The sequence below is a fragment of the Leptonotus elevatus genome, chromosome 19, assembly GCF_054856555.1.
Source record: "Leptonotus elevatus isolate MCC_2025b chromosome 19, RoL_Lele_1.0, whole genome shotgun sequence".
NCBI classification, from domain to species: Eukaryota; Metazoa; Chordata; class Actinopteri; order Syngnathiformes; family Syngnathidae; genus Leptonotus; species Leptonotus elevatus.
In genome coordinates this window covers 13777434-13789569 of record NC_141257.1, presented here as the reverse complement: position 1 = coordinate 13789569, position 12136 = coordinate 13777434, and the positions used below count along the sequence as shown (strand labels likewise).

At 36.9% G+C, this 12136-nt stretch overlaps 1 protein-coding gene across 3 annotated transcripts in view; it reads left to right on the top strand.

Moving 5' to 3' along the window:
- Positions 1-12136, top strand: part of rbms3 (RNA binding motif, single stranded interacting protein) — a 292785-nt gene that overhangs the window by 52042 nt on the left and 228607 nt on the right. For 2 of the 3 annotated variants that reach the window (XM_086063176.1, XM_086063175.1), the window contains exon 2: positions 6037-6194. In XM_086063176.1, the coding sequence (XP_085919302.1) occupies positions 6037-6194 (158 nt within the window). The remainder of the gene's footprint in view (positions 1-6036; positions 6195-12136) is intronic. The other variant, XM_086063177.1, reaches the window with a different exon arrangement.

The window sequence follows — 12136 nt, the reverse complement described above, 5'->3', positions numbered from 1 at the left end:
AAACAGTTTCTTCCACTTTCTTTCAAGGTTTGATTTATGAAGATATCAAATTAATGATCCTCAGGTGACTGATTTTAAAGGTGCATTGTGCCGTTTAAAAAGGTAATGTTAAAGCTTTTTCTACATCATGCATGCTCCACCAATGCCCAGATGAGTACGAAGAGCCTTGACTGTTTTACTCTGATTGCATCTATCAGCTTTTATCTTCCCTTTATAGTAGCACCTCCACTGTTTCTTTGGGGAGGGGAGGTGCACAGTTGTTCTTTTCTCATTTGAAGTCATGTCTTCGTTTGTCAACTGTGGCTGTCGCTTTAAGATCGTGCACGTACTCGCACGTGCCCAATGAACGAGCCTGACAGATGCTGCAGTTACGCTTTGGGCCAGATGTGGCAGTCGCGAGTAAAAAAGTGACAAACTGCACAAACATTCTTTAAAATGGTCAGCTTACTACAATTTGATCGTTCTCGGGTTCTGATTAGGAATAGACCGATTTTTTTTGTATTTTTTCTATCAAGGTTAGTTTTGTTTTTTTAAATCTTAGCCAATAGACATCTTAGTTTTAAAATTGTAACAAAAAGTTCAGGGACCGTCCAGGGTCATTAGAATGCCTTAAAAAGTTACATTAAAAAATAAAACAATTAAATAGCTCCCAATTGTTTTCTACAGTAAATAATATTCCAAAATTTCAAACTCCCTGAAATAATACATTTTTACTTATCTTAGTTTTAATTTAAAAATGTAATTAAAAAACTGTAAATTTAAATAAATATTCCCTGAAGTTAACACTGTTTTAACTTGATCTTTTATAGGCCATTTGATTTGGTATATCCTTAGTTCTGAATGTGGAAATGAGATGTGGCTGCTGTTTAGTGCAGGGGTGGATCTAGAAAAATCATTTTGTTGCCTTATCAACTTTCACAGAAATCTGTTACGTTACAGTTGATCAAATTACCTAAAAAATATATACAATTGCTTACTTGATTGATTTTAGCATTTGAATAATTTTAAAGCCGCGCCTGGGGTTGGTGAAGGACTCTGGTTGGTGGCCCGGTGGGTGGTGTCTGGTCGGTGCTGGATTTCACTTTCCTTTCTTTTCTTTGGTCCTTCCTCGGGTCTCCTGACGGCGGTGTTCGGTTTAGGTGAACGGTATGGGATTTTTTTAATAGGTTTTTGGTGAACTAATGAATACACACACACTCACACGCACGCACACACGCACACACGCACATACGCACATACACATTCTCACCCACATACAAAATAATAAAAAACTAATAATAATAATAAAAAAGAAAAGAAAAGGAGAGCAATAATGATGACATGTCAAATCGGTAAAATCACCGAATGAACAATACTGAGCTCTTAGAAAAAATATATATATATTTTTTTAAAAAGGCCCTTGCATCCTTCCATTTTTCAATATGCAACCCTCAAGCAAAAAAAGTTTGGACACCCCTGACCTAGGTCTTGTGAGATACAAATTCAGAATAAAATTAATACAAACAAAAACATGTCTATGGATTAAGCATCCGGCATACCCAACCATCCTTTTACCAAGATTTTACTTTTAGCAGCCTTTTTCCTCTTTTGCCAACCTTTTGACCTGTTTATACTCCTGCAGTAACACAAGGTCTTATCACAAAATCAATGCTAAAATGTGTAACAAAAGGCAAAGCAAAGGGTAAATTGCCTTAATTTATGTATGCATGTCCCACAAGAACATGTTGCACCTACATGCATTCCTAATCCGAGGGGACTCTTTTTTTTTTTTTTTCAACCTTTGATAACCTTGCTCTTTGCCTTGCACCCAGCAATGTAAGTAATGGGCTGGACTTGACCCTCACTGCCTCATTGTGTAAGATTTCAGCTTCTGACCTTAAAAAATGAAAGCAAATCGATAGGGCGGGACACATGAATTCCAAAGCCCAGGATGCAAGCCAAGACTGGAGCCTGGAGAGGAAGAGGAGGAGGAGGAGGAAGAGGGCCCAGTGTATTAGTGGGGCTAAAACAAAGAAAGCGTGAGAACGAGGCAAAAGCTTTCAATTAACCTTCAGCGCCAACAGCAACTTTGTGCATGAGTCTGCGCTTTGTGTGCTTTTATGTTTGTGTCACGCATCAAGCTGTATAATATTGTGAGTAGAATATAAACTACAGTGGACAAGCTTTCGGGAACACAAGGTGAAAGCAGCAGGCAATGCATAGGTACACTTTATGCATGCTAACGTGATTACATGCACCCTTAAGCCCCTGTTACACTACCTGTAAAATCCAGTACTTTTACACCCCTTTGTCCAGGTTGACGTTCTGTATAAATGTGTACACACCATGTGGCAGCTATATTTCACTTTGCTGAGTTTTGTGTAAAAGACAAAGGCGGATAAATCTAGTCGTCTGTTCGAGATTTAGTCACGCCCAGCTATTTTCACTGAAGCAACCCCCTTCGCTCCCGACTGTTACTGGATTTTGAATGATTTTGCAAGGCCCACAGAATATTGTGTTATATCGCTATAAAATCAAGGAACCTATCAAAAGAAAGATTAGAGTCTCTTCTTTCATTAGGAAAAAAAAGTATATTTGTATCCATTTTGCAGCAGTTAGTATTAGAACATAGCTAAGTTTCATCATTATTCACAAACCTGTTGAACATACTGGCAAAAAAGAGCTTGTTGCAACATGGCCGTAGCTGATCTCTTATACTCTGTTGCCACATGCTGGCCGTTTTTTGTTGGTCATTTTTCATTTGTAAGACATTGACAGCTCAGTGCATTTTTCTTTTCATATTAAAAGATGTCTAAACTTTAACATGAAGTAACTTGTGAAATTCTGCATATTTAAAAAAATGTAAAATACAACTTGACCCCAGTCACCACAATTATATGCATTATTTTGAAATTTACTACTGCTAAATTTTGACGTGGACATGCCTGCTGCGTTGTGATTGGAATTCCCCCAGTACAGGCTTTTTCCAAGTAAGGGGCAGTCATTAATCACGTTGTGACGTTAGGGGAACTTCAAATTAACTCAAAATGAACGCACTAATTTTGACACCCCTACAAAAAAACTATTATTCAAAAGCAGTACAGCAATGGGGGGCTCGCCAAATATTTGTGTCAGACTGCAAGTGAAGATGAAACTGCGACCAATAAGGAGGACGATTTCAGCCGTCCCATAGCAAGTACAAGTTAGGGACCGATGTGGTACTTAAGCCACCATTTACATTGGTCACTGTGGAAATGTAATTTGTGGATGGTCCTTAACCGGGATGGTAAACTTCCGACCAACTTTTACTCGCTCGAGACGAGGGGCCACCAATCAGGGCCACCCATCACATCGAAAAAAAGAAGAAAAAAAACCGGCCACAAAATATCATGGGCCGTAACAGTATGTTATTACTTCGATACTTAATTGGCTTAAAAAAAATAATAATCTAAGAATTAGATGGTAGATATATTTTCACTTTTATTATTTATACACACTGCCTAATCGAATACTGGAAAATTAATTATTTATAATAATATTTTGTATTATTAATAATAATGATAATAGGGATGATAATAATAATAATAATAATAAATAAAAAACATATTTTTGTTGACAAAATTTGAATACAATGGCAAATTGATTTAAAAATATTAGCATTTTTTGCTGAATGCTTGTCGTGAGAATAATTTAATTGTATATATTTATATTAGGGTTACAATAAATAAAATATTTTTTTTATAGGATGCAGGTCAGTGAAAGAAACATTGAACCCAAACCATTAAGCTTCAACCCTAGACACACTGACTTTAAAATTCATTGTACCTTGGGTATTTCTCTGTTATCTCTTGACATTAAATGTCGGTCCAGTGTGTTTGTGTGTGTGTGGGTGTGTGTTTGTGTCCTGTGAGTAGCTGACTATTAGTTCCACTTAGCTCAGCATGGTAATTGGCCGTCCATTGATGGACGTGGCTCCCTCTTCACGCTCAGTGGACCCCGGCACTTTGTCTGAGGACTTGGAGGCGACACGCTGGCATGGCGCACACGCTTAAAATAGCGCATCAAATCAGCCATGCTCCAGCGAACGCTGCTAACATGTGGGGAAGAATGGAAAGCTAATGGTGTGTGAGTTTAGTGCGTGTTAAACTGTGTGTGTGCGTGTGTGTAAGAACTCGTGGGTTACTAAGGTTCTCTCTGGGGGGGGCAATGGGTTAACTTTGTTAACTAGAGGTGATGTTTAGTCATGTGAACTCCCCTCCTTTTTCTCTCCTCTTACCATCCATCATTCTAGAGCAGCGTTTGTTTCTTAATACCTTCTTACCCCTTTGTTCTTCTTTAATCGCTCTTTTGATCTTTTACGCTTATGCCCACCGAGTCCCGATTCCCCCTAGGTGACTGTATGTGCAGTGTTCCTGCACAGATATAAATAGCAATGAGCTGGAAAACCGCACTCCTGTACCGTACATCAACGCTAACAGCACAACAAGACCGTCAATGAAAGGACTGCATATTCATTACCTTTTGGAGCATGGAGGATGTATCAAAAAGAGGCTTTCACTTAGGGATATACAGTTCTGTAATTTCCTGTGATTCATTGAAAAAAAAAGAGTGATTTCTATGAAAAACAACATTATAAATTAAAATACAGTATATACTTTATATTCTATCATTTCAATCATTTAATTTAATTTGTTTTGGGGACATATTAAAAATACATATGAGCACAACAAAAAGAAATGTAGTTGTAACACATTAGGTTAAAAAAAGAGAAGGAAAATAAAATCACAGTTATGCCAGAGAAACCCTAAAAAACAAAACAAAAACAGTCATCAGTAGGGCTCCAGTTTAGAATTTCTTCTCATAACTTTGACAAATAAATAAATAAAACTACTTTTCTTAATATTGAGTGAACGATTATTGATTTTGAATCGTTTTGCAATTTGTCCCAAAATCTTTATTTACAGAATTCATGAAAGTTATTGGGTTTTAATGTAACATTTTTGAAATCTTATCATTAACATAGATATAGATAAGGATTAGTACTGTAATGGCTTCAAGACTGATCCATGAGGAACCCCACATTTTGACACATTTTCTTTTTCAATGTAAACACAAAAAAACACAAGGACAAAGGAACAATGTATTTCTGTCATGTCCTGTTTTTAGTGTTGCAAATGCCAATTTTCTTTTAGCAATTTACTTCAAACTTGTCATGTTCGTGGAATCTCGGCTCCGACAGCTGGCAACGTATCAATAAATAAAAAATTGTCCACGATAAAAATCTAAGTAAAAAAAAATTGCACTTGAATCAGTGAACTCCGAATGACCTAGTAACAGGCCGTTAAGTGGTGGTATTCCTTTTTTGCGCTTTTATTATTGTCAAGAAAGTTTAAAAGTGAAATTTGTGAGGTATTTGTACTAAAGAGCTTCATCTTCCAAACAGCAATACGAGTCATTTGCCTTCATACAGCATTGCTATTGTATTTACATAAATTATTGTTTTATTCACAGCTACAGGATGGACAATTTTGGATATTCTATTATCTTAACACACATGTGGTTTGGAATGTAGGAATGTTGGAAACACTGTGTGAACATACGTACATAGTCCACATAGAAATCGAAACCCAGATCTCGGTGTGGTATTATATCATTATATTGTGCAAATATGCAAATAATCTTGTGGCTGTTTGGTGAATGTATGCGATCATTGTTGCCCCATCCAATCATTATGTGCAGGCGCAGAGGTGCCAAATCCAGGTCCAGAAAGTAAAAACCTTGCCACAGTTTGGCTTTAGCCCCTAGTGCTAGCTAGCTCCCTAGCAGGTAAACAAGCACCATGGGTGCTAGCTAGGGAGCTAGCTAATTAGCATCTGAGGCTAAAGCCAAACTGTGGCAGGATTTTTACTTTCTGGACCTGGATTTGGTACCTCAGAGTACAGCTGGTAAATCAGTCAGATAGTCATGAATTTGTCGTTTTTTTTCTTCATGTAATTTCAAAACTTTTTTTCATCCTATTAATAATATGAATATTTCAAATGTATCTTTTCTTCCCAGCAGCCCTATGCTCCACCCCCTCATCCCATGGCTCCTCCCAGCCCCAGCACCAACAGCTGCAGCCAGGGAGCGGCGGAGCAGCTGAGTAAGACCAACCTGTACATCCGAGGTCTGCCACCTGGGACCACCGACCAGGACCTCATCAAGCTCTGTCAACCGTAAGTACTGGGAACATTTCCATTTCTATACATCTTAACTTCACAATTAGGTGTTTCTGGCTGCTGTGTCTTGCTGTAAATATCGTACAGATCAATTCAAATGAATGAATTTGAAACAGTTCATATGTACCTGGGCCACAAAATTAAATGCAGTACACTTGCACATTTGAATCAGATAAAATACAATCAAATCAATGCTCACCTTTGCTACAGAATACTTTATTCGTCACTCTGTTTATCATTGTGTTTGACATTTGCAGCTATTTAAGAGTGTGCTGCATAATACCGAGCTGCTTCTATTATTCTGCTTATTTTATTCAACTGCAGGAGATAAGACATCTTAAATGAACTTGCATTGCATTGTGTAAGTGTAGCCCATGCAGTGGCTAGTGAGTGTGAGTGTGTAAATAGAAATGATTATTACATTTTGCATTACGGTACTTGGTAGGAGACGCATTTATGTCACGTAAAATCACATTTTCAGCATTTGGACTTATGCTTGCATCCACTTGGAGGATTTAGATTGTGTTTCGGTCGCTTCTACTGTGGTCTTCTTTTGCAGCCTAATATTCCATGTTTGCCTTGTCAGGTGTGTTTGCTTTTTGGTGCTAAGCAGGTTGTGTATATTAATATATAGAAAAGCAAAAAAAATTAAAGCACCCTGTGGAACCTAAATGGATTTCAAGCTGGGTAACAAAGTGAAAATGAAATGCAACATTGCTATGGTTTAATGAAGCAACGGGTAACAACTAGTTGGATGATAACAAAATTCAAGCAATACCTGTGACACAATTACTTTTATCTGATATATATCATCACAAAAAAAACACTTTTGATTACAATTTATAAGCTACTATCTGTAAGGGCTGTGTTGATGGAGTTCTTTCTGTAATTCTTCACAGTTTATGGGGAAAACGAATAGCCTACCTAAGCTTGGTCTTAAAAGGAAATATGCTTTTTTTCTTCGCAGATTGAAATGCTTCAATCAATGTAATGTCTTAAAGTAATGTCTTCAATTTACTTCTGTCAAGATACATCAAGGATCAAGCACACTTATCTTCTTTTAACGGCACAGTTAAAATAAAGACATTTTATTGTATTTGTGCAGAGTCAATTACAAAAGGCATTTTCCCACAACAAGTTAACTTTAAGAACATCCAATAGCCATGAAAATTACAATTTGGATTTTGAGCTGACTCGTGAAAAAGTATTTAAAAAATCAGGCTGAATTGCAATCCATTCTGTGACCGCCACAAAATCATCCCTGAGGTTGTTCTCAAAACCAAAACCAATTTTGACAATTTCAAGACTATTATACGAGGATCCTAAATTGTGGGTGCTAAGTTGGCGCGCTGTTGGTGCGCGTGTTGCATATTTTATGATTTACTAACATTGCAATCTTTTTTTTAGAAAGATAGCAAAGATAACAAATAACAGACACAAAATTGCATTTTCACTCACTGTAATTGCAGTGTTGGTAACAGGTGGTGGAGACTACCAAACAATTTGACGTGATGGAATTGGAAGTGTAAGCGGAAGAGTGAGTTTCAGAAAATTATATGAGAATTATGCCAGCAACCACATAAAAGCCATTTTTGCTGGATTTTAATACTGTTTGGATTTGTTTTGGAAGTGGATGCCAATTGGATGGATTTGAACATCTTGCCTAACATTGCATTTAAAACTTGACAACACACAAAAAAAAAAAGCCAGATCCAATGATCACAATGCCCTGAAATAACCCAGACACACGGAAATGCAGAGTTTAATTGAGTTTTGTCATTGGCAATATGACATGACTCCCTCTTGTGACTGGCTCCAAATCAGTCCTGAGATCATTCAATGTAAGAACATAATAAATGTAAATGCAACAAAAAAAGTAGCTTTTATGAAAGCCTGATCACAAAATGTCATTGTTTTAATCAACCAAAATTTGTGTAGTACAGATATTATCAACTAAATAACAAGATCACGTGATTTCTTCTCTTTGCCCCCTACCGTTGTCTTCATGGTAGAAAACAATTGCTGTTTCCATCACAGGATGTAATTAAGCTCTCAAAATGCCAATTTGATCAAACTAAAACACAATTACCAACCGACACAATTGCAAAAGGTCGTGCAGAATACAGAATTACATACAAAAGGTCATGTTCAATTCTGTGCTCACCCAATTACACTGCGATCAACAGTTTTTAGTGAATTTTAGAGACCCACAAAGGTACTCTTACAGTTCTGCAAAATGTTCTTGATAGAGAAACCACACAGGCCTGCCTGCACAAAGCTCAATAAAGCCTAATAAATCCTAGATTGGACCACCTCCCTGAGGAATAGTAGACCAAGACCTCATCAAGCTCAAACACACAGTCAGAATGCTATTGGCTCTCTATGAAATTCTCTCTCTTTCACATACAGACACATAAAAGTGAAAACACCTACACAAGAAGCTTTCTTCGGCTCCATTAGGCCTGTTCACATACAAAAAAGTCCAGATCATTAATGGGAGGCGAGGCCTGTGGATTGTGAAATACAGGCCTCAAAATGAGTGTCCAGTTCCATAATCATCTCTTGGATATATTTTTAATGAGGTCCTAGTTCATGTGGCCAATGATTCAACAATTTTTTTGAAATGGGAACGTGTTTTCCAGTCTGTTTGGTAATTCTCCCAGTAAACATGTTAAAAGTCAAGCAACATTTTCTTATACCGACCCATACAAATTCCTTTAGAGACGCCCAAAAGTGTTTGAAAACCAAACAAATAGTAAATCGTATAAATAACAACACACACAAAAGCCAAAGAAAACCAAATCACATTTGAAGAGTGAGGTCTGTATATTTTTCCAGAATGTATTTACCAGAGGTGGGTATCTCGTCACTGACGGATGCCCATTTTGCTGGAGAATGATTGGAAACTTAAAAATCAACAACTAAACACCGACGGAATTGAGTTTTCGTCCGTCACAGAAATCGTAATTAACCGGGTCAGTGCCGATGGATCTTCTCAGTCTGTCATTGACATACTCCCGTATCTCTGACGATAGAAACCTTTATGGTTATAGTTTTATGTTAAATATTGGTGAAATTATATAATCATTTAAGTAATTAATTAAATTAAAATAAAGATAAACTAATTAAATTACAAATTAGGGATAGACCGATAATTGACATTTTGACGAATATCGGTATCTGCCTTTTTTCAGAATCTGACAGCCGAGAAAAGGTAAAGTTAAAACCATTTTAATCTCAGGGAACTATTTATTTAAATTGTCAGCTAACTTTATAAGAGATGCTGCTGACCCTGGGAACTTTCTGAACCTTTTGTTTTTGTTCGACATTAAAACAAACAAATGTCAAAGTTTAAGATTTCAGTATTTTTTTGGTAAAAACAGAGCCATGGTATTTACTTCTTTAAGTTTTTATTTAACTTTTTAAGATAGATTGAATAAAATGAAGTATATTGTCTAAGATTTAAAAAAATAACTTGAAAAGTCAGAAAATTTGAATATCGGCTTCAAATTATTATTGGCCTCCTTGATTACTAATAATCGGCATTGGTATCAGCCCTGAAAAAAAAAAAACATATTGTCTATCTCTATTAAAAATATAATAAAACTAATTATTATTATAATTATTTATTTTTAATTATTTATGTTTAAAATAACGGTGACAGAGTAAGTGACTGACTGGCTGACGGTCCTAAAATAGAGGTGACGAACTGTAATTTAGCATTGATGGAAGCGCAGTTTGTAACGCGTGATGGTAGTACAGCCACGGACGGCACTGCTGGACAGCCAAAAATAGAGAGCAAAAATGGACTGACTGTACTGATGTAATTTACATTAATAAAAGACAAAAAAAAAGTTTTTTCATGGCACTAACACGCGTTACGAATTAGTGTACACGACCGCTCAGATCCATGGCATAAAATGCACTGAAGGCAAAATGAAAAAGTGTTGCATCGGCATAACAAAAACAAAGAGGTGCCACCATGTGGTGCGGTGCCATACTACGGATTGTTACAAGTTAAAATAATGATGGAGTGACGGACTGGCTGACGGTCCTCAAATAGTGGTGACAAACTGTATTTTAGCTATGACGGGAAGTGCGGTTCAAATAACAATGACTGAGTGACGGTCTGGTTGAGGGTCCTAAAATAGCGGCAACAAACTGTATTTTAGCAATGACGGAAGCGCCGTTAAAATAATAATGATGGAGTGACGGACTGACGATTATCGATTTGGTGGGCTTGAAATAACGATGATGATAATGGACGGGTGGCCCGGCCACTGGCAAATGACGGAAATTTACTGACGCGGCAAACTCTGGTATTTACTTTTTTGTACAAAAGTCTTGAACTCTGAGGGCAAAGCGAAAATATATTAATGCAAAAATCCATCTGGGATGTTAACATTTGTGGCAATTTGCATTCAAATTTACATGCATACATATAATTGACATGGATCTGTCTTGCTGCCCTCCAATGGACCCCTCATCTTTTCTCACCCCCATCATTTTCTGTCTATGTGCATTTTCTATCAAAGTGCCCCCAAGGTTGCCCGAGGTGTGCTGTGCCAGTAAAAATTCAATGCCACTGAAACTAATTAGCCATGCAGTGTTCCAGTGGCAGGTGGATTGTAGCATTCGACTAAAGGTCAGAATCTGGAGTCAGTAGTACCCCCTCTCATGCCCCCTCTAACAGCCTACACATCCAGACTGTCAGACTGTCGACCATGTTAAACATTAATGCTGACTAAAAATGGCACTGAGGTTTTCGGATATTAAAAACTTTCTATTACATTAGCTGGCTAAGCCGTTTTTCCTTATCAGTATCATGGGCTTGTCTGCCATTTCAAAAATGTGTGCGTGTGCATGTGTGTGAGCGAGAGAGAGTGAAGCCAAATTGTTGCATCACACACTTGCACTGAAAAGAAGACCCTGCCACTATCTCGATAGCAGGCATACCACTGCTCAAGTGATGCATTTTTGACAGCAGACCATGTTGCTCCCAAAGCCTTTGAAAGATGCCAAGAAAAGCATTTAAACTGTTGCTGGACCCCCTCTGTTATGAACTGTAATTTTTCACTGCCACAATCTTGGCACATTTTCATTAACCTCCTAAAGTTCATACTTCCTTCTTGGAAGAAAAGACCTTTCAATTTCTGAATTATGTATAAAAAGCACCGCATGTAATTAAAGTATGTGTTGTTTGCTTACCACAAGCACATTATAATAATTTCATACTTTCCCCACAGCCATCATGTTGAAGAAATACATGATGGAATAATTTCCCTGGCTGCCCCAGAATAAGAATCAAAATGTTATAATGTGGTTTGACAAGCAAACACAAATCCAGTGCTCCACAATTTTTGTGGCGTTATATTTGCAGTAGGGGCGTCAGGCGATTTTTAACTGTAGTTAATCACATGACTTCAATAGTCAACTCACGATTAATCACAAGTTTGAGATCTGTTGTAAATGTACCGGTATAATATTTTTTTATACATATTTAAGTTTTAATGCTCTTGTTAACATAAAAGTGGGGGGGAAATATGAAACTAACAGAAATATGGCTGCATCTTTAAGTCATTGTTACCATAATTTCATAATAATTCATAGAATTGAGTCAAAATTAAAAAAAATGTACTGTACTGTAAAAACGAGTGAGATATTGATTTGTGATATTTCTGCCACTAGATGGCATAATTGCATTTTTAAGACGATACTTGACTCATTGAGCCATTTTCATCAGTAGAAAGTTATTATTTTGTCCGAAATGAATTTGATAACTACATTATTATAATTTTGTATACAATTAATACCTTTAAAAACAAAATTTTCCATTTGCTGTCGACTGAAGATGACATCACCTGTGCTTAGGAAATAGGTAACGACCAATAATGGCTCACCTGTTTTCTGGTTTTGGTTAGCAAACTGAGTCATGATTG